We start from the raw sequence: 27,024 nt of genomic DNA, 5'->3' as shown, positions 1-27,024 counted from the left end.
ACTTTTTTTTTTTTTTTTTTGGTTTTTGGGTCACACCTGCAGCGCTCAGTTGATGCTGGGATTCAACCACCATCCTTCTGCATGCAAAGCAAACGCCATACCTTGATGCTATCTCTCCGGCCCCTCTGGGGCAGACATTTTACTTTTCTCTCTCTTTTCTCTGTTAGACACTGTGGTTTGCATTACTGTTAATGAGGGGGTACCATGCTGATCACTTTAACTTCTTTCAGCACCTAGTTCTTTTCCAGAGTAATTAGTTCCAACTATTATAGTCATAATGGACCCTTCTCTTCCTTAACTGCACTAATCCACTATTTATGACAAGCTTCCTACTATGGACTGGTCCTCATTTCTATTGTCTCTGGATATTATTACCATAATATATTTTATTTTTCTTATTATGTCACAAACAAGTGAAATTATTCTATATCTATCCCTCTCCCTTCCTGACTCATTTCACTCAGCATAATACTCTCCATATCCATCCATGTATAAGCAAATTTCATGACTTCATTTTTCCTAACCACTGCATTCCATTCCATTGTGTAGATGGACCAGTTTCTTTAGTTACTTATTTATCAGGCACCTGGGTTGTTTCCAGACTCTGGCTATTGTTAATAGTGCTATGATGAACATAGAAACACAAGGGTATTCTGCATTGTTTACTTTTGAAATATTTTGTTTCAGAGAGATAAAAACCAGAGATAAATCCTGCCTTCTTAGGAGAAATGAGGAAGCCATAAATCTGAAAACAGGTACAAGATATAAGGAACAAAAGAATTCCTTCAAATTTCTGACATATAAAGGACAAATGGAAGCCTAGGACTTGTTTTGCACATGGCTGACTCTGCTTCAGTCTTAGGCATCACATATGGTCCTAGAAGCCCTTACAGGAATGACCCCTAAGCAAAAGGCAAATACAAACCCTGAGTACCTTCAGGGGATTCTTTTTATACACACATACTTATGTGGACATATGGAGGAAAAGCACTTGTTTTTCAAAAATGTTTACTCCTACAGATGTCTTTCTAAAGGTATTTGAATATTTACTAGCCAATGGAAAGTGTCTGATTTGGTTTTCTTAAAGCAAGAACAGGACGACATAATAGTGTGACTTACCCAAATTGTACATTTTGTTAAGGTATCACACCCATAGTTTTATGCAGCATGCTTATGTCAAAGTTAATTATTCAATAAACTTTCTGTGGTTTGACAGGAAGTTATTTTATTATAATACACAATTCTAATTCAGTCATAGAACTTTTTTCAAATCAGATGCATGTCTTGTCATGGGAACTGACTGTAGTAAAATATATTTTGCAAGAAGAAATTCCCTCATCCATTTTTCTTGAAATTGCATTGTTCCTGGTTTTTGAATTAATGACTGGTGATCCATTTTATAATAGATATCAACGGGTGCCTCTGGAGGTTTGTTTTTGTTGAGCTTGATGGTAAAGTCCATTGCAGTTTGGATTTGGGGGACGGGCACCTGAGCGGTTGGGATGCTGCAGTATACACAGTAGATGTAAAGGAAGCTGTGGCCCAAATCTTTTTTCTCCTTGAATTCTGTGTAATGCACCCAGCAGGTTTCATGCTCCCATATCCTCACCATATCATCAATATAATTACAGCCAGTTTCTTCTGTGAATTCTCCATGTGTGAGCCTTTGTGGGTATATGGTAGGCCTTTTCATTGTGGAGAAATTCAAGATCACAGAATCAAGGGTTCTCTTAACAAAGTTCAGAGCAAACTCATTCAAAGCTGCTTCTTCCTCTTCCTTTCTTTCCATTTCTAATAATTTCTCATGTACCTCTAATGACTCCACGAATCTGACCTTTTTAACAGTATCCATTTTCTTTGGCCTGAGCAGGCAGATTCTTGGAGCACTTGTAGCAGGGAACAGAAAGTCTCTCTCTAGCAATTTCTTGCCAGGAGTCTCTGCCCCAATGTTTACAAGTGTTACCAGGGCAACACCGATTTCAACTGACATAGAACCCAAATGGTGAAGGAGCTGATGGGTCACAGGGTAATCTGGCCTCTAGCCAAGACTAGCACGTAGAATCAGCTTCTACCCTGACTGAGAGCTGATAATTGACCATGCGAGTTTTTGCCTATAGTCTAGTCTGGAAATTCATCATGATTCCTTTCCATCTTCTGGGTTAAGATTATCTGTGCTCTGGCTTGGCTCTCGAAGATTTCCTTCCTTCCTTCCTTCCTTCCTTCCTTCCTTCCTTCCTTCCTTCCTTCCTTCCTTCTTTCCTTCTTTCCTTCCTTCCTCCCTTCCTCCCTTCCTTCCTCCCTCCTTCTTCCTTCCTTCCTTCTTCCCTCCCTCCCTTCTTCCTTCCTTCCTTTCATTTCCTTTATTTTTTAGTCACTCTATGCTCAGGGACTGATTCTCTAGTATATCATCACATACCAATGCCTTGTTCCCCTAGCCCACCAAGGCTGAGGCCATCTGGCCTCCACAGTTCTGTTCAGACTCTCCATACATCTATATTTTTTATAAATGGCTCAAGGACTGGCGAGAGAGCTTAAAGGACTAGAATGCATGCTCTGCTCTTCATGTGAGAGGCTGAGGACCTACACTCAAAATCTCCAAAGCACACTACAGTGCTCCCCAATAATATATATTTAAATGGTCAATTAACATTAGACAAATGGAATGCGATTGTCCAAGCAATAGGCTTACCTTTCTGCAGCATCCTCTTGTTTTAAGGCATTTGTCTGTGTAGTACCTACAATCCAAATTAAAAAAGAAAGAAATCGCAGGCCCAGTTTAGAAAAAACACTGTAGATGACGGGAAGGATTCCTATACCGATATAATCTTATTTCCTATGCATTGTATTTCTACTTCTGCAAATCAAATGGAATGGGAAGGAGCTCTAACTTGCCTTGGGACGGTGAGAATCCCGACTTTCTCGCGGTTACAAAGTTTTCTCTTTCAGGACTGCATTTATTTTTGGAGGGAGAGGGTCACACCCGGCAGCGCTCAGGGGTTCCTCCTGGCTCTACGCTCAGAAATTACTCCTAGCAGTCTGGGGGAGGGGGGGGGGGGGCGGACACGACCATATAGGATGCCGGGATTCAAACCACCGTCCTTCTGCATGCTAAGCAAACGCCCTACCTCCATGCTTTTACTCCGGTGCCCCAGGACTGCATTTTGTCACCACTGCAAAGTTTAGCCCTCCTGGGCACTCTAGGAAAACGGATAGGTCAGGGTCCCCAGGATCCTGGTGCTTGGGCACTGGTTCCCGCCGCAGGGTGTGCGCTGAGTTGTAAAATGACCAAGCAGCAGGAAGACGCGGCCCTGGACACCTTCCACTTTTTTTTCCCTTTTTTTGGCATGAGAGAGACGAGAAAGAGATAGTGAAGGAGAGGGAGAGAGTGGAGAGAGACGAGAAAGAGATAGTGAAGGAGAGGGAGAGAGTGGAGAGAGACGAGAAAGAGATAGTGAAGGAGAGGGAGAGAGTGGAGAGAGAGACAGAGAGGGGGGGGGGAGTGAGAGGGAGAGGGGGGAGAGGGAGAAGGGGAAGAAGAAAGGAGTAAGTGGGAGAGAGAGGGAGGAAGAGGGAAGAGAGAGAGGAAAAAAGAGAGGAGGAGGAGAGGGAGAAGGAGGGAGAGGGAGAGAGAAAAGAGTGACAGGGAGAGGGAAAGAGGGAGAGAGAGGGAGGAGAGAGAGGGAAGGAGAGAGAGAGGAGAGGAGAGGGACAGGGAGGGAGAAAGGGAGAGAGAAAGGAATGACAGGGAAAGGAAGAGAGGGAGAAGGGGAGAGAGAGAGGAAGAGAAGGATAGGGAGGGGGAGAGGGAGAAAGAGGGAGAGAAAGGAATGACAGGGAGAGGAAGAGAGGGAGAAGGGGAGAGAGAGAGGGACGGAGGGAGAAAGAGAGAGGAAGAGAAGGATAGGGAGGGGGAGAGAGGGAAAGAGGGAGAGGAAGAGAAAGGAGAGAGAGGAAGGAGAAAGGGAGGTAGAAAGGGAGTTTTTCCAGCTTTTTAACATTTTCTACTTATTTATTTAGTTTTTGGGCCACACCCGGCTGCGCTCAGAGGTTACTCCAGGCTCTGCACTCAGAAATCGCTCCTGGCAGGCTAGGGGGACCATCTGGGAGGCCGAGATTCGAACCACCGTCCGTCCTGGGTCGGTTGCGTGCAAGGCAAGCGCCCCTCCGCTGTGCTACCGCTCCGGCCCCGTCCACGTGGGCGCGAAGCCTTCTGGGAAAATCTCTGCGCTCTTGCTTAAGGATGCGGAGCCCAGAAGCCTGGACGGCGGCCTGGGGATGCTTGTAGCCTTCTTGGCTGAGGAGACCCTGGACACCCGAAAGAGCAGCCGGAGCTCCGCGAGGGCCCCGCGCGCCTTCGCCTGGAATTCTACGGGGCTTCAGCTTCGAGGTCTGCAGAGAAGAGGCCCTGAGTCCTTCCTACCTGCGTCCCGAGGGGCGCGCGGGCCTCGTCTCCGGCGCCCAGGCGCCCGCGGCCGGACGCCGTCCGCCATGGCAGTGACGTCACGACGCCGGGACGTGCTCGGGCGTCAGGTCTGGAGGCCCCGCCCCCTCGTGCGTGCGTGAGGGCGTGATCCCAGAGGGGGCGTGGTCTCCTGGGGGCGGGGTCAGGGCTTGAGCCTGCGCGGCCAGTGCAAGTGGAGAAGAGCTCGGGGACTGGCGAGGTGGCCGGCCGGCCGGGCGGGTAAGTGGGCGCTTGCTCCCGGCAATCGGGGCGGCGGACACTTAAGTGGAGGGCTGTGCGCCACGCCGGATTCCCAGCCTCGGCACGGTGGTGGCCCCCGAACTGCCTATAGGCCGTGCTGCCATCGGGAGAAATGGCTTCCTGGGGATGCCGCCTGTGCATGCACGCTGCTATGTAGCCTCCATGGGGACCCCAAGAGAGCTTTGGGGACCCTCACCTGCCCGGCTCTCCTGTGTCGCTTCACCAGCTGCATTTATCATTTGGGGATCTGCTTTCCTGTCCAAGCGGTGACACCCACTCATCTCACGCATTAGCCCCCTTGGTTTTGGGGTGAGGCCACACCCCGGGAGAGCTGTGTTGCACCCTAGTTTTTTGACATTACAGATATTTGAAAGACCTGATGGTTACTTAGAACTGATTTCAGGGTCTTTGGACATTTCGGCTTTTGAAAGACCTTCTATGCCATGTTCGAGCTATCTTTGGGAGTGCTCATGAATCTTTCAAAATGATCTGATCAGCTCCCAGGAAACTTAGAAAATGCAGCCTGAGTTTTCCCCCAGTGGGTTTTTATTTTTGCAGGCTAACATATTACTATCGTAGTATGTCGTAGTAATGACACCTCTGCTTTAAAACACCCAGTTTGTTTGTTTTTTGTTTACTAAGAATCAGAATGTACTTGATTATCAGTGACAGTTGACAAGTGTGTGTTATGTTAGTTCATTCCAGCTCCAGGCATAAAACTAAGGAAAACACCAGGGGATGGCTGTGGAAGAACTTCAGTCCATAATAAAGAAATGTGTAAGTAATGTTTACTTTTTATAAAGTTTCCTTTAAAATACAGGAATGTACAGATTACTTTTAGTTACACTCGCTGTCACTCAGACTGTCTATCTGCTTTAATCCTTTTCTCTTTGTACCTTAAGTAAATAGCATGTAGGCAGATTGGATTATTCAGACGACATCCTTTTTTGTAAATAAACTTACATTTTAATACTGATCATAGATTTTTTTCCTACTGTAGATTTCAAACTTTCACTAAAGTCTTTGTTGGATTTGGCCTAGTTTGACCTAGGGAATTCATATTGATGATGTGGACTTTATCTAGCATTTAAACAGATAACCCCTCTCTAAATTAGCTATTGTATTTTTATTTGCCTAAATATGTGTGTTTTTGTGTGTGTGTGTGTGTGTGTTTTTTTTTTACTAGCAAATCCTAGAAGAGCAAGACTTCAAAGAAGAAGATTTTGGCCTCTTTCAATTAGCAGGCCAAAAATGCATAGATGAAGGGTATATAGACCATCTAATAGAAATCATTCAAGATGAAAAAAATAAGGTAAATACAGTCTTTATGTATCTTTTCAGTATTCTAGATAATAGCCACTTGATGCTATTATTCATACATTCATTTTCTTTTGTTTTGTTTTTGAGTACGCAGCAGTGCTCAGGGGTTACTCTTGACTATGCACTTAGAAACAATTCCTGGCAGGCTTGGGATACTGGGAAGAACCACAGTCTGTTCTGGGTTGGCCGTGTGCAAGGTAAACACCCTACCGCTGTTCTATCTCTTTGGCCCCGCATACATTCATTTATTAATTGAACATTTAGGTATTGTAATGTAGGAAGCAAGAAAGACAACAGGAATAATCATATACCTTGGTGTACAGTCTAGTGGAAGAGATAAGGATGTTAACAACTAGTGATACAGAGGTAGGACAAAAGAATCCATTGCTATAGTAGAGTATTAGTAAAATACTTCAGAAAAGTAGGATTACTTCAGGTTAGGGACCAATAACTGCATTTGAATCATTAGCTTATGTTGAGAATTATCAGCATCATGTGGACTTGTTATTAAGTTTTGGTGTCTTGCATATTGTCTTTAACCAGAAGTATACAGGATATTCAATTATAAGATAAAATATTCTGTATGCAAGATAATCAAAACTGGAGACAGAGGGTCTGGGAAATGATCCAAAATGGTAATGTTTATGGAATCAAGAACAACTCTTTCTTGGGACATAGTTTTAGTAGCTCTGTCAAATTTTGTGCCTTTGCACTCTCCTCAAACAAGGTAAGAGTGCACACCCTTCCTTCATAATATTACTATTTATTAATATTTTAATCTGTTGAAATGTGGGAAATGTTTTAATTTATTTAATTATACATTGTTGTAGAATTAGTTATTCATAGGACTTAACCCTTTTTAACTTGGAAGAAATGTTTTTTAATATTTTAGGTCTTGGGATATAGTTAACGTGGTAGAGCACATGCATAATATGTGCTTGACCAGAAGTTTGGTCCATAACATGCATAGCCCTCTAAGCTATACTAAGTGGATCTGGTCTTTATTTAAAAAAAAATACTTTTTAGAGGCCGGAGAGATAGCATGGAGGTAGGACGGTGGTTCGAATCCCGATATTCCATATGGTCTCCCGAGCCTGCCAGGAGCAATTTCTGAGCATAGAGCCAGGAGCAAACCCTGAGTGCTGCCGGGTGTGACCCAAAAACCAAAAAAAAAAAAAAAAAAAAAACAAACCAACTTTTTAGGTCAATTTAAAAAAAATTTTTTTTTTAATTTGCCTTTGATATGTGATGATTGTGCCTCTATAGCTCAAGATATAAGATACAATTTTTTTAACTCCTTGATTTTTAATCATTTGGATTTTAAGAGAAAAATTTATGTTTAAAATGAGGAAACAGTCACTGAAAAAGAGTTGATTTTACCAAAAGTAATTCAGCTTTTATGTGACATTTAAGATTCAGATCTGTGCAGCCTGGTTTCAAACATCTGCCAATAGTTGGAAAGAAATGGATAGTTCAGTACAGAAATAGATTAGCTGTAGCTTTGTGCAGGCCTTTTAAAGATTATGTGATTAAACATAGTGAGACTTAGTCTTAATAGCTGGGGAATTGCCTTTGTAATATGCAGTGTGTTAGAAGCAAAGGTTCTATTATGGATAAGAAAGTGTTTAAATGGGATGCAACTTAAGTTTTTGGCCAGATAACATTACTAAGATTGATCGAGATAAATGCCAGAATGATAGTAGGTAGGGCACTTGCCTTGCACCAGGTCAATCTGTGTTTAATCACTGGTACCACATATGGTCTCCTGATCCCCACCACATGTGATCCCTGAGAATAGCAGTAGGAGTATTAATCCCCCCGATAGAAGGTTGGTCAAGATAGATTGTTTTGTTTAATTTGGGGGAAGGATCCTCCTTATTAGTTTTTAGAGGGCCTTTGGACCACTGGGTCTACTCCTGTGGCCAACCAAGATGAATAGTTCTGTATTTAGGCTGACGATGGATAATTATGTATTTAGGCAGAGGATGTAGAACTGCTTAAAGCCTGCAAGGCCAGGGATCAGTGATTTCCAGGACTATACCTGGCAGTAGGGAACAGGAGGTACTGGGAATCAAACTTGGGTTTTAACATACAGAGTACATGCCCTTGTCTCCTGAGCTTCCTACTCATCCCCCCATAATAGTTTTGTCAGTTTCTGATGTTATGAAATTTGTTTGTGGCCTTTATAAGATTTCTTGCCTTTCCTCTCCCTAGATCATGGAAAAACTTGCTTTTGTTATCTTCTAGAAGCTAGGCCCCCCTTCTTATTGAGGTATCATGATTTAAAATACTGTTAATTGTCATGCATCCATCTTTCCACTACTATATTTATTAATAGAGTGCCCCTTCCCTTTATTAATTGTCTCAAAACACTTTTTTTGTGGTAAAGTTCTTTGTTCTTGTGTTGTCAGACTCTATGGTGTGAGATGATACCTCATTATTGTTTTTTTTTATATAATTTTTTATTTTGATCATAGTGGTTTACATGTTGACAATAATATTTTAGTTAAATATTTACATGACATCAGGGGGGATTCCCATCACCATAATGTCTTCCCTTCACCTCTGTTTATGTCATATCTCCCATATCCACTTCCTTCACCCCCAGGGCTGCTAGAATATGTGGTCCCCTATGTACCTATCCTATCACCTAGTAGTCTTGCATCTGATTGGTCTAGGTGTCTCCCTATTTTCCCCCTCTAACTGGGAGGTAGGCCTAGCTAATTAAGTTTGCGTGGTTTGGTCTGAAGAAAAGTAGTAAACTGGGGTAAAAGTCTAATACTCCAAAAGTGGGCAGAGTCCTTCTAGAGGTTCTCATCATCGATTTGGGGGGCGTTGGAGAAAAAAAAAATGAAACATTCCATCAGTACAAAACAAAACAAAACAAAACAAAAGTGTCCATTATCCAGTGAGGACTCCACCAATAATGGTAAGCACCACACATGCACAAAACAAAAACAAAAACAAAAAACAAACAAACAAATAAAACAAAGCAAAACAACACAAACACACACACAAAAAAAAGAAAAAACCGCCATGGTCCTGGTATAAGAAACATGGCTTAGCCCAAAAGAAAGAAAAGAAAAGGGGAGAAAAAACTAGGAATATCTGGGGACAACAGCTTCAATAACCACACCTACAAAGAGAAATCAATCAAGAAAATAGTTATGTAAGTAAAAATAATAGTAATAATAATAAATGGAGGTACAAAATAGTATATAATAAGTAAACAATGCTTTGCGCTTTTTTTTTTTTTTCCTCCTGCCCTGGCACAGTAAATGTTGGGGTCATTCGAAAAGGAATTCACTTGGCCTAAGAGTTATGGGTTTCTCCGCCCTTGGAATATATTGTCATGGGATCAACTATAGACTCTGTTCAGGATCATTTACTCTCCCGGTGGTCTTTTGTCGTGTTTGGGAGACTTCCGTTCTGTTCTGGGTGGTACAAACAAACCTCTGTGTCCTGAGATCTCAGTATCTGCACAAGTTCAGGATTGGGATTTACGATGACGTCAGTCTTTGTGGATCAGGAGTAGTTCTGTTCCCTCATTGTCATTTTAATCCATCTTCTGTGGTTGGTGGTCTTGATCTTTGCACTGTGCCTAGGATGGCACTTAGGATAGCATCTTTCTTTGTGCTTCCAGAAGCCAGATTCCTTTACGATTGTCTCTGCTAGACCTTTGGAAGTGGGGTTCATGGTTGTTGTGCAGGTCGTAGTTCAAACCCTAGATTAGGGCTTTTTTATTGGTCCCACGGTGTATACCATCTGGTTATGGTTCTAGCAGCCAGTCATCTGTAAATCTCGATCTTGGCTTTTGGATCTACCAAAGGGTGACAGGTCTTCTGATTTTGTCTTATTATTAGCTGGTAAGGTAGGGTAACCTGCTCTTAGATCAAGTTGTTCCCATTTTCCTCGTTGTCAGCATGTCGTACTGGAGCTGGGACTTGATGGTGACCCTGTCGTATTAAGGCTGTCCTGGCTGGGATTTGTTTCTTGTAGTTGTCATGGAGGACTGTGCCGTTTCTATGTCTTGGAACCTCATTATTGTTTTATTGTTTGTTTGTTTTTTGTTTTTTTGGGTCACACCCAGCAGTGCTCAGGAGTTACTCCTGGCTCCATGCTCACAAATCGCTCCTGGCAGGCTCGGGGGACCATATGGGATGACAGGATTCGAACCAATGACCTTCTGCATGAAAGGCAAATGACTTACATCTATGCTATCCCTCCGGCCCTCATTATTGTTTTGATTTGCATCTCATTGATAATTAGTGATGTGTAACATTTTTAATGTGTTGTTTGGTCATCTGATTCTGTTAATTTCTTCTCCCCATTTTTGGAAGGAGTTAGATTTTTATTTCTTTTTTTTTTGTTTTTTGGGCCACACCCGTTTGATGCTCGGGGGTTACTCCTGGCTGTGCACTCAGAAATTGCCCCTGGCTTGGGTGGATCATATGGGATGCGGGGGGGGGGGGGGGGGGGGGGGGGGGGGATATCGAACCTCAGTCCATCCTATGCTAGCGCTTGCAAGGCAGACACCTTACCTCTAGCGCCACCTTCCCGGCCCCAGATTTATTTTTTTTTTGTTAAGTTTGTCAGTACTTTGTATATCTTTGATATTAATTCACTGTCTTTGAGTAAATAGTTTCTCCCATTCCTTGGTAGCCTTTGTATCCTAGTCACTGTTTTCTTTTGAAGTGCAGAAGCTTCTCAGTTTAGTGCAGTCACATATGCTTTTCTTTGCTTCCACTTGCACAAGTGGTGTTTCACCCTCAAAGATGACTTCATTATCAATGTCCTAGAGTGTTTTGCCTGAGTTTTCCTCTATGTACCTTTTGGTTTCATGTCTGCTATCAAGGTCTTTTATCCATTTTGATTTGACCTTTGTGTGTAGTGTTAAAAAGAGGTCTGAGTTCACTTTTTTGCATGTTTTTGACCAGTTACACTGATACCATTTGTTGAAGAGGTTCTCCTTGCTCCACTTTGTATTTCTTTCCTCTTTATCAAACAGTAATTGATTGTATGTCTAGGAGTCTGTTTCAGAATACTCAAGTCTATTCCATTGATCTATGGGTATGTCTTTACTCCAATACCATGTTGATTTAATGATGATTGCTTTGTAGTGCAATTTAAAATTGGTGATGATGTTTTGTTCCTAATGAATTTCAGGAGTGTTTGATCCACTTCTTTGAAAAATGTCATGGGTATCCTTAGAGGACTTGTATTTGAATCTTTACAGTGCTTTGGGAAGTAGTGCCATTTAAGTTATGTCAATACTCGTAATCTATGAGCAGAGTAAATGTATTCATTTCATTATGTTCTCTTTTATTTTTTGAAGTAGTGTTTTGTAGTTGTTTTCTTTATTGGTCATTTATTGGTCATTATTGGTCATTGACACCAAGATATTTGATTTTCTAAGGCACAATTGTATACAGGATTGTTTCTTGAGTTTCCAGTTCGTTAATTTCTGCTCTAAGCTTTATTATTTCCTTCTGCCTGCCTATATTTAGCTCTTTTTGTTGATAATTTTCTAAACTGTTCCATTTAGTTATTTATGTAGGCCCTTTCTTCCTGATGAATGCTTGCAGAGCTATAAACTTTCTTCTTAATACCACTTTTGCTGTGTTCCACAAATTCTGATAATTTGTGTCTTCATTTTCATTTATGTTCAGAATTTTTTGATTTCCTCTCTGTCTCACTGTTGTTCAGTAGTAAGCTTTTTAATTTCCATATGTTAAATTTTTTTCTCTGTGCCTGTAATTCACTTCTATTTCATTGCATCATGATCTGAGAAGATAGTTGATACAATGTCTATCCTTTTGATTTTATGGAGGTATGTTTTATGGCTTTACATGTGGTCTGTCTTTGAGAATGTCCCATATGCATTGAAGAAGAAAGTGTATTCAGGTCTCTGGGTATAGAGAGCTCTATCTATATATCTGCTAAGCCACTCTTCAATTTCTTCCTTCAGAGCCTGTATATTCTTTTTAAGTTTTAGCCTGGTTAACCTACCAAGTGGTGACAATTCTGTGTTGACTTTAACCCACTATTATTGTGTTGTTATTGATATCTTTCTTCAAATCTATTGGCAATTAATTGTTTTAAGTATTTTGCTGGTCCTTCATTGGATGCATATATATTTATGGGTGGATTTCTTCCTGGTGTACATGCCTATTGATTATTAAGAAATGTCCATCTCTTTCTCTTAAAACCTTTTTTTTTTTTTTCTTTTGTTTTTGGTTTTTGGGCCACACCCGGCGGTGCTCAGGGATCACTCCTGGCTGTCTGCTCAGAAATAGCTCCTGGCAGGCACGGGGGACCATATGGGACACCGGGATTCGAACCAACCACCTTTGATCCTGGATCGGCTGCTTGCAAGGCAAACATCGCTGTGCTATCTCTCCGGGCCCTCTTTCTCTTAAAACCTTTTAAACCTAAAATCTGTGTCATCTGTATAACTGTCAACCCTAAACTTTTTAAGGGATTTGTTTGCTTGAATGATTGTCTTTGAATCCAATCTCTGACTATATTTGTTCTGACTATTTGGATGTGTTTCTTGCAGGCAGCAAAAGATTGGATTCAATTTTATGACCCATTTTGCCATTGTTTCTTAACTAGTGTGCATTTGGTCCTTTGATATCGAGAGAGATGATTGTCATGGGATTTTGTACCATCTTTGTGTAGACATTTGGTGTGTTTGTTGGATCTGTCTTGCCTTCAAGTAGATCCGTAAATACTTCTTTTAAGGTTTGTTTTGAGTCTGTAAAATTTCTGAACTGTTATTTATCTGTGAAGCTGTGTATCCTTCCTTCCAACTTTAATGAAAATTTGGCTGGGTGAAGTATTCTTGTTGAGGCATTCATTTCATTGAATTTTGTTATGTGCCTCCATTGCCTTTGACCTTGCTGCTTTCAGTTCTATATCTGTGGTTTTCATTATTGTGACTTAAATGTGCCTAGGGGTGCTTTTATTTGGATCTCTTTTAGCTGGTATTCTTTAGCCATCCAGAGTGTGAGTGCAAGCACTTTTTAGTTCTGGGAACTTCTCAGCGATGATATCTTTTACTGTTGCTTATTCATAGGAGTTTTCTTCCTGACTCTTTGGTATCCTGGTGATTCTTATGTTGTTCTTGTTGAATTTATCCCAAGGGTTTATTTTTGTCTGTTCACTTATTTTTTTTTTTTTGTTTTGTTTTTGGGCCACACCCGTTTGATGCTCAGGGGTTACTCCTGGCTATGAGCTCAGAAATCGCCCCTGGCTTGGGGAGACCATATGGGATGCCGGGGGATCGAACCGCGGTCCGTCCTATCCTAGCGCTTGTAAGGCAGACACCTTACCTCTAGCGCCACCTTCCGGGCCCCGTCTGTTCACTTATTTTGTCACTTTTTATATCTTCTGTTCATTTATTTAAGGCTCCTTTCCAACTTCTTCTGTTGAATGGTGTTATGCAGCTCGTCTTCTACTCACTGATTCTTTCTCAGTAGCTGTTACTCTGCTGATGTGGCTTTCTGGGTATTCCTCCCCCCAACATCCCCTTTATCTCATCTGGATGGTCAGACCCACCCACACCTGGGAGGGGTCTGAGGTTTGGAACAAAGGGTGTTGCCTGGGGGAAGGGGACAAAGGAAAAAGTAGCAAGGAACCTTGGAGATGAGCAAGAAGGGAGACAGAAAAAGAGCTCTTGAGAGAAAGAGATGAGTTAGGCAGACATGGTGCAAAGTCAGTGCATGGTGGATAGGGCCATGGAATAAACCAAGCTGACTCCACTGAAACTCTAAATGACTGCTTGTGATTATTTCTAGGCCATTATACTGTGTTTCAGATCCGCCAGCCAAAAGGGCTACAGGCGCCATGCTATGCCAAGAAAGGCCTCACCCCAACCTAGAACCTTATATTTTATTAATACAACAACTTTTCATTTCGCCTCCCAAGTTTTTAAGTCATAATATTTCTGTTTGATGTTTTCTAATTTTTACTCTTATATTCTCTTGAGTTTTATTGGCTGTTCTATGTTTTTTTGTTTTGTTTTGTTTTTAAACATCTTGATTACAAACATGATTGTAGTTTGGTTTCAGTCATACAAAGAACACCCCTCTTCATCAGTGCAGCATTCCCACCACCAATGACTTCTGTCTTCCTCCTCCCCCCAACACCTACCTGTATTTGAGACAGGCATTCTACTTCTCCTATTCATTAACACTGTCATGGTAGTTATTAGTGTAGTTATTTCTCTAACTGCACTCACCACTCTTTGTGGTAAGCTTCATACCATAAGCTGGTTCTCTGGCCCTCATCTCTAGGAATTATAACATAATGGTCTTTTATTTTTCTTAAAATCCATAGATCAGTAAGATTATTCTGTCTCTCTCTTCCCCTCTGGTTTATTTCACTCAGCATTATGTACATCAATGTATAGGAAAATTTCATGACTTCATCTCTCCTAACGGCTATAGAATATTCCACTGTGTATATGTACCCAGTTTCTTTAGCCATTCATCTGTTGAAGGGCATCTAGGTTGTTTTCAGAGGCTAGCTATTGTAAATAGTGCTGCGATGAATATAGGTGTGAGGAAGGAATTTTTATATTGAATTTTTGTATCTCACTAGGAGTGGTATAGCTGGATCATATGGAAGCTCAATTTCCAATTTTTTGAGGAATCTCTATATTGTTTTCCATAAAGGCTGGACTAGGCAACATTCCTACCAGCAATGAATGAGAGTTCCTTTCTCCTCACATCCCCGCCAGCACTGATTGTTCTTGTTCTTTGTGATGTGTGCCAGTCTCTGTGGTGTGAGATGGTACCTCATAGTTGTTTTGATTTGCATCTCCCTGATGATTAGTGATGTGGAGCAAAATTTATTCATGTGCCTTTTGACCATTTTTATTTCTTTGAGAAATTGTCTGTTCATTTCTTCTCCCCATTTTTTTTGATGGGGTTAGATGTTTTTTCTTGTTAAGTTCTGTCAGTACCTTGTATATTTTTGATATTAGCCCCTTGTCTGATGGGTATTGGGTATTGGGTATTTCTCCCATTCTGTTGGAGTTCCATGGTTTTTTTTTAAGTTCTTTAACCATTCTCAATATTCCCTCTCAAGTCCTGATCAGAGAGGCTTTTAGGTGGCTGATGTTCACTGGATCTTCAGAACTGTCATCTTCATTCACTAAGTGTGGTGGAGTTCTGCATTACTTTTTCTTTGTGACCTTTGTAGTGTGGCAGTTTATTTTATGTGCTGTAGTAGTGCTCCTTGATTAGAATAAATGTGCAGCTACAGAGCAGAGGAGAAACTGCACTTGTCTGGGCTTACTTACCTCAGTTTAGTTCAAAATGGTGCTTTTTAGTTCAAAGACCACCCACAGCCTGCAGCTGCTCCCATCACTGTAGGTCAACAGAATAGTCCTTTTATTTTCTCCTGGCTGAGTTCTTGTCTGGGCACACTCACCTCAGTTCATTTTAAAATCATATTCTGTCATTCTTTATCCCTTGATAGGCGAGTTCAGGTCATTGATATCAAATAAGATTATGGAAGTGAAGCAATGTATTGTTATAATTTTGTAGATCTTCGTGTTTCTGAAGTTTTTCTTCTCTTTTAGAGAAGCTCCTGTATAGCTTCTTGAAAAACTAAAGTTTGAAGGGTATGAACTTCCTAAGCTGTTGGTTATCCATGAAACTTTGTATCATCCCTTCACATCTGAATGATTATCTAGCTGGAGAGAGTATTTTTGGTTAGGTAAACTATATCCCTCTATTCTCTTCTGCATATAGTTTCATTTTACAAATCTATTGTGAATCATTGGAAGTTTTGTCAGTTCTCTTTGATCTTAATGGCTTTCAGTATTCTATCTCTATATTTGGCTTTCATCATTCAGGATACAATGTCATCTTGGAGTTTTTCCTGTTTGGGTGTATTTCCACAGGGAACCTTTGGGGCTCCCGAATCAGCTGAGTGTCTCAACTATAGTTAAGTTATTATCTATGATTTCTTTGCTTTCCTTTTCCTCAGGACCTCCAATGATGCTTTTATTGTTCCTCTTGAATTCATCTCATAATTCTGGTATGTGTTTCATTTGTTTATAGAATTTTCACCTTTTGTTTTTTAGAGTTTTTCTGTATCTTATCTTGGACCTTACCAATGTCTTTCCTAAGCTGCTTTTTTTTTGTTGCTGAGGCCTTCCATTGTGGTTTTAATTTCATGAACTATACTCTCCAGTGACGTTTCTAATTGCTATTTTCTCATGCTTTATCTACCGTCCTGCCTTTGAGCTCATTACATATCCTTATCATGTTGTGAGAGTTTACAGAGCTGGTTGGTACTATAGACTCTTCAATCACTGAGCTTGGTAGACTTTTTTTAGTGGCTTTTCTATCTCAAGGTTAAACGTTTTGGGGTGTGTGTGGCCCCACACCCGGTGACCTCAGGGGTTACTCCTGGCTATGCGCTCAGAAATTACTCCTGGCTTGGGGGACTATATGGGACACGGGGGTGGGGGGGGGATCGAACCTCGGTCCGTCCTAGGCTAGCGCTAGCAAGGCAGATGCCTTACCGCTCCGTGCCACTGCTCTGGCTCCTGAAGGTTAATCTTTATTTTATTTTTTATTTAATCTTTTTTTGGCCACACCCAGCGGCACTCAGAGGTTTTTCTGGCTTTGTGCTCAGAAATCGCCTCTGGCAGGCTTGGGGGACCATATTGGATGCCCGAATCAACCCATCCCAGGTAGGCCATGTGCAAATCAAACGCCCTACAACTGTGTTATCATTCCAACTCCTGAAGGTTAATCTTTAGAAGGTAATTCTAAAGGTAATTCACCCTCATGAGAGCTCTGGTGGATTTGGCTAAATACTGCATTTTGCCTTTTCTGCCTGTCTCTGATTTTTGAGATCTATGTGAATTGTCAGGCTCTTTTCAATAACACCTTGCCACTACTTCTCCTCAGACTGCAATTTAAGGCTTTGCAATTTCTTATCATCACCACTGCCATGTGAAAGCTATCCCATAGGAAGGAGAATGAAGCTAAGAATGAGGTATTAGTATCAAGAAGTTTTTATTTTGGAGCTACCTTTAAGTCTCTGGGTTCACTGCCGGAGGTCGGAGGGAGTGTAGCATGAGGTATGAATAGAGCTTATGTAGCCATCTAGTTCAGGTACGAGCAGCAAGAACAGAGGTGCGGGTTCAGGTTGTGGATGTAATTTTGGAGAATAGAGCAAGAAGAGGGTGAGGTGTGGATGTGGAGCCTACAACAGAGAAGGCTTGACAACTACCAGGACCCACAAGGAGAGGGAACTTTCTTTTTTTGAAAGAGACTGGAGTTTTATGCAGAGATCAACCTCACCTACAGAATGAAGCTAGAAAAGGTGAGAATGTAGGCTTGTAGAGGAAATTTCCTCCTCACAAGGAAAGCTGGCTCTGAGTATCCTATAGATGGCAGTGTTTGCTTTACTCTAAAATGTTTTTACAGGTAATCATCAAGAATATGGGCTGGAATCTTGTTGGTCCTATTGTTCGATGCCTTTTATGGAATGATAAGGAGAATGATAAAAACAAATATTCTCTAATGCTTGATTTACTGGTAAAGGTAAGTTAAAATTTGGTTCTCTGTCACAACATAGAGTAGTATTTTAAATTATCTTTTAACACTGGTTTGGTGAAAATTTTTTCAAGAGGGTAATCTTTGGAAAGAAGATTCAACCTTATTGATCAGTTGGACACTTTCAGTTTCCTTAGGATTTCTGGATATAATAATGAGCAACCTCATCCCAGACCCACTAATTATAATCCAAGAAGAACTTTAGAACCCCTAATTATAAAAAGTAACAGTAATTCTGATATGAAGTTCAGGGTTTAGACTGGGAGTTGAAGGCCACATGAAATTTGTTTTTTCCACTGTTAGAACTGGAATTTATTTTAATGTGTTCTTCTGTGGTATATTCCTTAAACTAGGGTATTCTTCAACCTTTCTATACCTGCAGATTAGCACCTGTCCTACATCCTGGTCCATGGACCAGCAGTTATAAACAAGATGGGTCGACCCGGGGTTTCACCCTTTCTGTACCTGTCGCCTAGCACTGGTCTATGGACCAATGTTTGAAGACCAATGCCTTAAGAGAAAATGAAATAACTAGAAGGCAAGCATTCACTATGGAAATAGAAATAGGAAATACAACCTCAGAAAGGGTCTCAGAAAGATAAATGGTTAATAGTTATGTCAAAATGATGGGTAAGAAAGATAAATTCTGAAAAAGGATATTACACAAGGCTATTTAGAGGTCAATGCAAATATAAACATCCTTGGAAGGAGGGAACTTTATGCCAGTTATTAACCATGAAGACTTGCACAAAAACAAATGAGGTGGTATGTTCACTTGGAAGTACCAAAGAGAGGGCCGGAGAGATAGCATGGAGGTAAGGCATTTACCTTGCATGCAGAAGGATGGTGGTTCGAGTCCCGGCATCCCATTTGGTCCCCCGAGCCTACCAGGAGCGATTTCTGAGCGTAGAGCCAGGACAGGCCCCTGAGCGCTGCCGGGTGTGACCCCCCAAAAAAAAAAAAAAACAAGCAAAAAAAAATCAAAGAGAATGGAGCTAGAAATGGTATCCTTTTCTAGTATCCTGAAAGAGTGGGACAGAAGCCACACCTGCTAGAAATTGTGGGCAATTAAAGTATCTTTAGAATAGTCAGACGAAACCCAGAGGAAACATCAGTTTAGGAAGCATGCTTTCTTACCCTAGTCCAGGGGTGAGCAACTCACAGCTCTTTTGAAGCTTTGCAGAGGCTCCGACATCAGTTGCCGATAGTAGGGGTTTGGGGAGCAGTATCACTTACATATTTAATTCGTTATTAATTTGCACAAATATATGTTTTACATTGTTAAGTGAAAAAGTTCTATTTTTCTTCAGATAACAGCTAACCGCATGGATCCTATATATAGCATTAAGATAAGAATCAATGTATGCAGAACTATATTTGTTTTAAATGTCACTCTGGTTTTGCAGCTCCCAGGTTGTTTTTTTTCTTAGTAAATGAGTCCAAGTGGCTCTTTATGTCTTAAAGGTTGCCAACCCCTGCCCTAGTCTATATATAATTTTTTCTTACCCCAAGATCTTTTGGATTTTTACTGGCTTTTAATTTTACAGTGATTTGATGATCACAGGTCCATGTTTCACAGGTGTATTTTATAAATTATTAAGCAAAACTAATTATATTTTCTTGGTATTGACTTCTTTTAAAAATAGTAATCATGTGGCTTTAAATACAACTTTATTAAACAGGTTCAATTGTGAATATTTTTATAGTTATGTAATCCAAAGGAATTATTGTTGGGTTTGCTTGAACTGATTGAAGAGCCTTCTGGAAAACAGATATCCGAGATTATTCTTCTTTTGCTTCAGCCATTACAAACAGGTAATGAGTTTTATGATAGATAAGTGTTTCTTGTTTTAGCTTCATGTCTTGATATTACTTCAAAATATCAACATGTACAAAATAAAGTTTATGTCTATTTTTTGAGTGTTCTGCTTAGACAAGTAGTATCAATGCCAAATAGGAAGAGATTGATACCCAGCACAGAGTACTAAGTTAATACTTTTTTGTTGAATACAGTGCTTTTTTTCTTCTTCTTCTTTTTTTTTTTTTTTTTTTTTTGAGGGGTAGAGTTGGCTACACTGGGCTATGCTTAGGATGATTCCAGGATCTGTGCTCAGGGATGACTTCTGGTGGTGGTGTTAAGGATCACCATATTGTGTGCTGGAAATCAAACCTGGGTAGAGTGTGTGCAAGACAAGTACCTTGCCCACTGTACTTTTGCTCTGACTCCTCACTACGCTGTTTTTCATGTGGTGAGTTGTAACCTATACCTTTTGCCTTATTTTATATCTGCAGTTAAGAATTTTTTTTTTATTTTAAGAATTGCTTCTGTACTGTCTGTTCTGCAGTACTCAAACTATTAGTATTGCAGTAATACTGTATCTCAACATTGGCATTCAGAGTTGGGTGTGGGAATAGCAAGATAGAGCTTAAATTAAGAGTAGTATCGATGTTGAGTACAAGGCCTTTGCAAGACACAGTGTTTGTCCATGGAAAAAGATAACATTTTTACATGATTGCCTACATATAAAGTTTGAAAGAAGAATCAGAAGATAAATTTTGTTTTAAATGTGAATGCTCAGCTCCTTTGTACCATTTAAAATTTCAACTTCTTGAGGCCGGAGACATAGTACAGTGGTAGAGCACTTGCCTTGCATGCGACCAATACAGGATGGACCCTGGTTCAATTCCCACCACCCCCATTTACTTCCTTGAGTCTGCCAGGAGCGATTTCTGAGTGCAGAGCTAGGAGTAACCCCTGAGCGCCACTCAGTATGACCAAATAAATAAATAAAATGTCAACATCTTCTAAAAATAAAAATATGAAATCATTACTTCTCATTTTAATAGTGCTTTATCACAGGGTATTTTCTTTTAATTATATCAAACTTTTGCCAAGTCAACTATGATCTATTATGGTGATATCAGTTACTCAGATATGAAAATGTATATATAAGTTCTACATTTACATTTACTTTTATCTGTATTTCTCAATGACTTAGAGAGGTTTAGGAGATTTAGATTTAGGAATGATTTAGGGAGTTGAAAATAGTTTCTGATACTTTTGGAGGGCCACTTTGTTCATTTAAAGAAGGTAGGTTTCTGTGTGGGGCACTGAATTGGTTTTTATTTCTGAAATTGAGGAGTTGGTAGGCCAAATAAGTTTGGGAACTTCTGATTTAGCAGTCAGTGAATAACAATTGGTCTCTGGTCTAGTAATTCAGAAACTTCGTAACAAGTCATATTCAGTTGGATTAACATTATCCACTATCTGGAGTCAGCTGTCTCTGCTTCCGGTTCCATACACTAAAGAACAAATGCAAACAGATGACTATGGACTTTGTCAGTGTTGTCTGGCTTTAATAGAGTTCACTAAACCTTTTGTGGAAGAAGTCATCAATGATAAAGAAAACTCACTAGAAAATGAAAAGTTAAAAGAGGAATTACTGAAATTGTAAGTATATTTTAAAGAATATTTCACAGTAGACTTAAGTAATTGGTAGTTCAGTTTTTATTTATTCATCCTCCCCCCATTTCCCTCTAGGGATCAGAGAATTGGATTGTACTGTTTGGCTCAGCACATGTAAAGCATGTAAAGCAGCAGGGGTTAAAAGTTTAAAGCTTCTTACTTAGCCTAGATACTTCAAGCCATCAAGCTGTCTTCTGCTTCCTTTAGCCCCCTGACTTTGTTCATTTATTTTATGTTGAATTATTTTTACCAGAAATATAAATCTTCAGTTTTGAATTTTAGAGAAATAAGGAATACAATACATATACATGCATAATAATAAAAATTAAAGCCCTGGCATCTTGTGCTCACGCTTTATATGTACAGGACTCCAGTTTGATTTCTAGCCCTGCATGAACCCTGAGCACTAGTAGTAGTCTATAAGTAGTCCCTTGAGCATTGCTGAGTGGTCCAGATGGTCCAGCACCACAAGGTCTGGGCACAGCACATCCTTAAGCCCTAGAATACAACTGTCCAGTCAGTTGGGAAGGGATAAGGCATTTGCTTTGCCCATTCCAGTTTGATTCCTGGCACTACATACAGTTCCCAAACAGGGTCGCTTCTGAGTACAGAACAGGAATAACCCCTGAGCATCTTTGGATATGACTCCTAAAAACTAAAAATAATAATGCATGGGCCCGGAGAGATAGCACAGCGGTGTTTGCCTTGCAAGCAGCCGATCCAGGACCAAAGGTGGTTGGTTCAAATCCCGGTGTCCCATATGGTCCCCCGTGCCTGTCAGGAGCTATTTCTGAGCAGACAGCCAGGAGAAACCCCTGAGCACCGCCGGGTATGGCCCCCCCCAAAAAAATAAATAAATAAAATAATGCTGAAAGTTGCTCCCAAGCACTATAAACACTGACTAGAAGACCCTTTGCCCTCCAAATTAAAAAAAAATTGAAATACATTTATCAAATTTTCATGTTATATTCTAAGAAGTGATTTTTTTCATCATAATACATGAATAATAAAGTAGAAGAAACAAATATTAATCCTTCTATGGCTGGGATGAATTACTGCTCTCCCTTTGAATACAGCAGGAGAGAACCAGTTTTGGCTCCTTCAACTTGACTAAAAAAGGGAACATCTAATTCTGCTATATCAACAGTAGCATAGGAGCATTCACTCCAGAGGTAACTCAGATTATATGTATTGGCCAGTATGGCTAGCAAGGGAGAATAGAACAAATCAAGAAGTGTTCTAAGTATAAATTATTTTCTTTGATTTTAAAGTCTTACTATCTGAAAACTAAACTAGAACACTACAACACCTCAATAGTTTTTCTATTTCATTGAAATTTCCCTTGTTTCTTATTATATAATGTGCTTACTATTTTTCTAAATCCGTCTATGGGATTTATGCTATATTCTACTACATTGTTTTGACTGGATTAGGTTATTGAATTATATGAACCAATGATTTTAATATTTTGGGACTAAAGCTTTCTATTTTGTCAGGCTAGGAAACCTTAGATTTTTTTTTTTTTTTTTGGTTTCGGGGCCATTCCCAGCAGCACTTCAGGGGCCACTCCTAGCTCTGCACTCAGAAATCAATCCTGATAGGCTTCTGGGATCATTTGGGTTGCTGGGGATCGAACCCCATTTGGATGCATGCAAGGTGAACACCCTACCTGTTGTGCTATCACTATGGTCTGTGATATGTGCGTGTGTGTATATATATATTTTTTTAATTTTTGCTGTTCTTTTTTAAAATAAACATTTATTTATTTATGTTTTGGGGCCACACCTGGTGGCATTTGGGTTACTCCTGGCTTTGCACTTAGAAATTGCTCCTGGCAGACTCAGGGGACCATGTGGGATGCTGTGGAATCAAACCCGAGTCCGTCCTGCATCAGCCGTGTGCAAGGCAAATGCCTTCCCCCTTTGCTAATGCTCTGGCCCCTGGTATGTATATACATATATACATACATACATACATATTTTATACATATATATGTTTGGTGATTTTTTTTTTTTTTTTTGGTTTTTGGGTCACACCTGGTGACACTCAGAGGTTACTCCTGGCTAGATGCTCAGAAATCACTCCTGGCTTTGGGGGGATCATATGGGATGCCAGGGGATTGAACTGTAGTCCATTCTAGGCTAGCACGGCAAAGCAGACACCTTACCTCTTGCTCCACCCCTCTGACCCCATATATATGAATTTTTAAAATAGATTTTAAAAAATATGTTTTGGGGGTTTGGGGGCCACATCCGGTGACTCTTAGGAGTTACTCCTGGCTATGCACTCAGAAATTGCTCCTTGCTTGGGGGACCATATGGGATGCCAGGGGTCGAACTGTGATCTGTCCTAGGTCAGCCGTGTGCAAGGCAAACATCCTACCGCTGCACCAACACCCCTACTATGTATATTTTTAGCTATTTATAAAATCCATTATTTAATAAGAAAAAGATACTTTTAGATATTTTAAGTTAAGAAATAGGTAGTGGAATATTTCATCATGGATTAGCTCTGGTCTTCTGATAAACATTATCCATTAATAGTATTCACATCTGGAAGTAAATCTCATAAATGCTGAATCATCTAATAATGTTTCCAGCTTTCCCCATTACTAGTAAGAAGGACCTCATATCACCAGTTTTATAGGCTACTTAGTGCATTTGTTATTTTTTACGTAAGATTAACTTATATAGGTTTATAGAAGTAGAGTTTTTATACTTAAGCAATGTTATACTTAGAGCTATCCATTTCTTATACCTTAGTTGTTTCAAAAGCTTGAAATGCCCTTTGCTGACAGCACAATTCCTTGAGCAGTCTGAAGAAGCTGGAAATAATCCTTTAAGATGTTTTGCCTCTGCAATAATAGTAAGTAAATCTAACTTTTTGTTTGTTTTAAGACCACACCCAGTGATACTCAAAGCTTACTCCTGGTTCTGTGCTCAGGAATTACTCCTGAGTTTGGAGGACAATATAGGATGCTTGGATCAAACCTGGGTCAACCACATCCAAGGCAAGTGCCCTACCCTCACACAATAGTTCCAGCCAAGTACATCTGATTTTATATGCTTTATCAAAAATGTTGTCGTGCCATATTCTCATGTATTATGTAAATTGTATTATGTTAATATTAATAAGGTAGAATAGTCTAAAATCTTTATATATACTCCTGTGTTCACTTTGTCATAAAGTCTATAAATTATTGTAGTGGCTTGTTCCACAGTGTAGACTGATGTATTGAGCTGCATGGTTCCACACTTACTTTTATTTCCTGATCCTTTTTTTTTTTTTTTGGCTTTTGGGCCATACCCGGCGGTGCTTAGGGGTTACTCCTGGCTATCTGCTCGGAAATAGCTCCTGGCAGGCACGGGGAACCATATGGGACGCCGGGATTCGAACCAATCACCTTAGGTTCTGGGTCGGCTGCTTGCAAGACAAACGCCGCTGTACTATCTCTCCGGCCCCAACAATAAAATATTTTATTGGAGGTAGTAGAGGCAAAATTCAGTTTTCTACATATCAGGCATGTGCTCTATTGTTGAGCCAGATTTCCCTCTCAGTAAATCTTACTTTAAAAAATGAATTCACCTTTTCACATTGAATATTTTTAATGTGCTAGGATGCTAGATTGGGAAGTAACATGAAAAATAGAAAAATTTCTGCTTGAGATTGATAGTTGTAAATTTCAAGTCAGTGGTCATTATGGCTGTGAGTCTTCAGTTGTGTTTATGAGCTGTACTCACATGGATGTGATACAAAAGGAAAGTTGGATTGGATTAAATTAGAGAACTTGGGTGAGCTTACAAATCAGGAGAAGGCAAGGGCCACTTACTTAACATGTGTGCAAGGGAGTAACTCTTGACCAAAGTTTATTGATTAGGACACAGTAAGGAAATGAGATGATGTGAAAGAATAATGGGATCACTAGATTGTAGATCTTGACAAGTTGACATGTTGTTGGATAGGTTACTAAAAGGAATGATCAAAAGATGAAAGGCTGAATAATAGAATACTTGAAATAAGTAATGGCTGAAAAACAGACAGCTGAGCATAGGTTCAATAATACCTGTAGGGAAGGTGGTAAGAATTGGTATGCTATTTACAGCAGAAATAGGATATTATGACTGAAAATCAAACACTGACCTCAGATTTCTAGATGAAAGGAATCTCTTAAGAATGAGTTGAGTGGGATGGGGCCGGTGAGGTGGTGCTAGAGGTAAGGTGTCTGCCTTGCAAGCGCTAGCCAAGGAAGGACCGTGGTTCAATCCCCCGGTGTCCCTTATGGTCCCCCCAAGCCAGGGACAATTTCTGAGCCCTTAGCCAGGAGTAACCCCTGAGCAGTAAACGGGTGTGGCTGAACAAAACAAAACAAAACAAAAGATTGAGTTAAGTGGGAAAAGGTAAAAAGGTTGTTGGACTTCTTGGGGGAGGAGATGCATATATTGGTGATTAGTGTGGTAGTGGAATTATATACACAAGAAACCATTATTGGTAGCATTGTAAACAAAAAATAAAGGTAAGGGCCCAGAGAGATAGCACAGTGGCATTTGCCTTGCAAGCAGCCAAACCAGGACCAAAGGTGGTTGGTTCGAATCCCGGTGTCCCATATGGTCCCCTGTGCCTGCCAGGAGCTATTTCTGAGCAGATAGCCAGGAGTAACCCCTGAGCACTGCCGGGTGTGGCCCCAAAACCAAAAAAATTAATAAATAAATAAATGTAAATTAGAAAAACTAAATACATACAGTTATATATGAAATATATTTCAAATTTTTTCTTTAATAATTCAATAATGCTTGGAAATAAGGAAGTCTTTAAATGAGTTCACTGGGGGGGAAATATCACCAGAATTAAGGGAAAGATGAACAAAGTAGTAGAATTTTTTTTTGTGTGTGTGGCCTTCAAGTATCTGGTTTGACATGCCAAGGGAAAAGGATAAAGACAGTGGAAAGCTATTAGTGCTAAGCTCTTGTCTGTGGTTGTAAGCCAATAATGATAACTGTGTAAAAACAGTAGTGATAACGGCCTGTGTCTCTGTATGAATTTGCTCCATTTCACTACTGTTCACAACTAAACTGCTTTGATTTAGAAATAGAGAATATGAATTGTAGTAAATTTTTTTCAGGCCTAGCATTTTATTGGATAGATCTCAATAAAGGAAATACAGGGTACAGATAGTTTAACTAGGAGGGCTCACACAGGATAAAATGAAGGAATCACAGGAAAAGCAGGTTTGAGGAGAGAAGATAAGAGGTTATGGTCAGAAAAATGGCATATTGGAATTTAGGTGTCTAATATAAAAGAGCTCCAAATGTTGACAGAGTCCCGAATTTGCTGAAATGAATTAAATGTTAAGGTCACTAAAATTCAGAAATCAAGAACTAGGAGATGACTTATTAGAGGATTAGCAAGCATAAACATTGTATTTTTCTAAAAATAACTGATGTTTGAAAAGATTGTGAGCAAGAAATCAGCATAAAACAGATAGGGTAGCATGGCTTGTATCCCTCCAAAAAATACTCTGTTTGAAAGTGAAGAATGATCAAGGAAAGTACTAAGCTTTTTCCCAAACCACCCTCCACTGCTGCCTTCCCACTTTGCAATGTAAGAAGTGTGAAAGGATGAACAGCTCATTAGAAATCAGTTGGTTTAATTACAGCAGTGAGCCAGTAGGGCTTCTTAGACTTCTTCCAAACTTGAGCTCTTTTCACCCAAGGAATTTTTACACAACCACAGCTAGTTAGGCATATAAACAGGTATACAAATTAAACATTTACTGACAATAAATCATAAAGAAATGGCATTTTTAAATATCCCCACATTCGTTTTACAATCCTGTTTGCTTTCTACCTGTACTTAGTTCAAGCGGTTACGAGACAGAGCAAGCATCTAGCTCTAACCTCTAGCAAGCATCAGATGAGGTTGAGGGAAGAGGTTCTAAGTCTCAGTTGAAGGACATT

At 40.1% G+C, this 27,024-nt stretch overlaps 2 protein-coding genes across 2 annotated transcripts in view; one reads left to right on the top strand and one right to left on the bottom strand.

The window, feature by feature from the left end:
- The window catches only part of RPAP2 (RNA polymerase II associated protein 2), a 91,238-nt gene extending 86,395 nt beyond the window's left edge, over positions 1 to 4,843 (bottom strand). Inside the window, exons 1-3 of the mRNA XM_049772561.1 lie at positions 4,421 to 4,843; positions 4,177 to 4,358; positions 2,690 to 2,788 (exon numbers count right to left, since the gene is read on the bottom strand). Coding sequence (XP_049628518.1) covers positions 2,690 to 2,788; positions 4,177 to 4,358; positions 4,421 to 4,843 — 704 coding nt within the window. The remainder of the gene's footprint in view (positions 1 to 2,689; positions 2,789 to 4,176; positions 4,359 to 4,420) is intronic.
- A 553-nt stretch (positions 4,844 to 5,396) lies between these two features.
- The window catches only part of GLMN (glomulin, FKBP associated protein), a 53,246-nt gene continuing 31,618 nt past the window's right edge, over positions 5,397 to 27,024 (top strand). Inside the window, exons 1-6 of the mRNA XM_049772218.1 lie at positions 5,397 to 5,479; positions 5,889 to 6,014; positions 17,476 to 17,592; positions 19,311 to 19,419; positions 20,818 to 21,055; positions 23,833 to 23,935. Coding sequence (XP_049628175.1) covers positions 5,441 to 5,479; positions 5,889 to 6,014; positions 17,476 to 17,592; positions 19,311 to 19,419; positions 20,818 to 21,055; positions 23,833 to 23,935 — 732 coding nt within the window. The 5' untranslated portion in view covers positions 5,397 to 5,440. The remainder of the gene's footprint in view (positions 5,480 to 5,888; positions 6,015 to 17,475; positions 17,593 to 19,310; positions 19,420 to 20,817; positions 21,056 to 23,832; positions 23,936 to 27,024) is intronic.

This window comes from Suncus etruscus, chromosome 4, assembly GCF_024139225.1.
Source record: "Suncus etruscus isolate mSunEtr1 chromosome 4, mSunEtr1.pri.cur, whole genome shotgun sequence".
Lineage (NCBI taxonomy): Eukaryota > Metazoa > Chordata > Mammalia > Eulipotyphla > Soricidae > Suncus > Suncus etruscus.
Note: the sequence above shows the minus strand (reverse complement) of the source record. Positions and strands in the feature narration are given on the sequence as shown.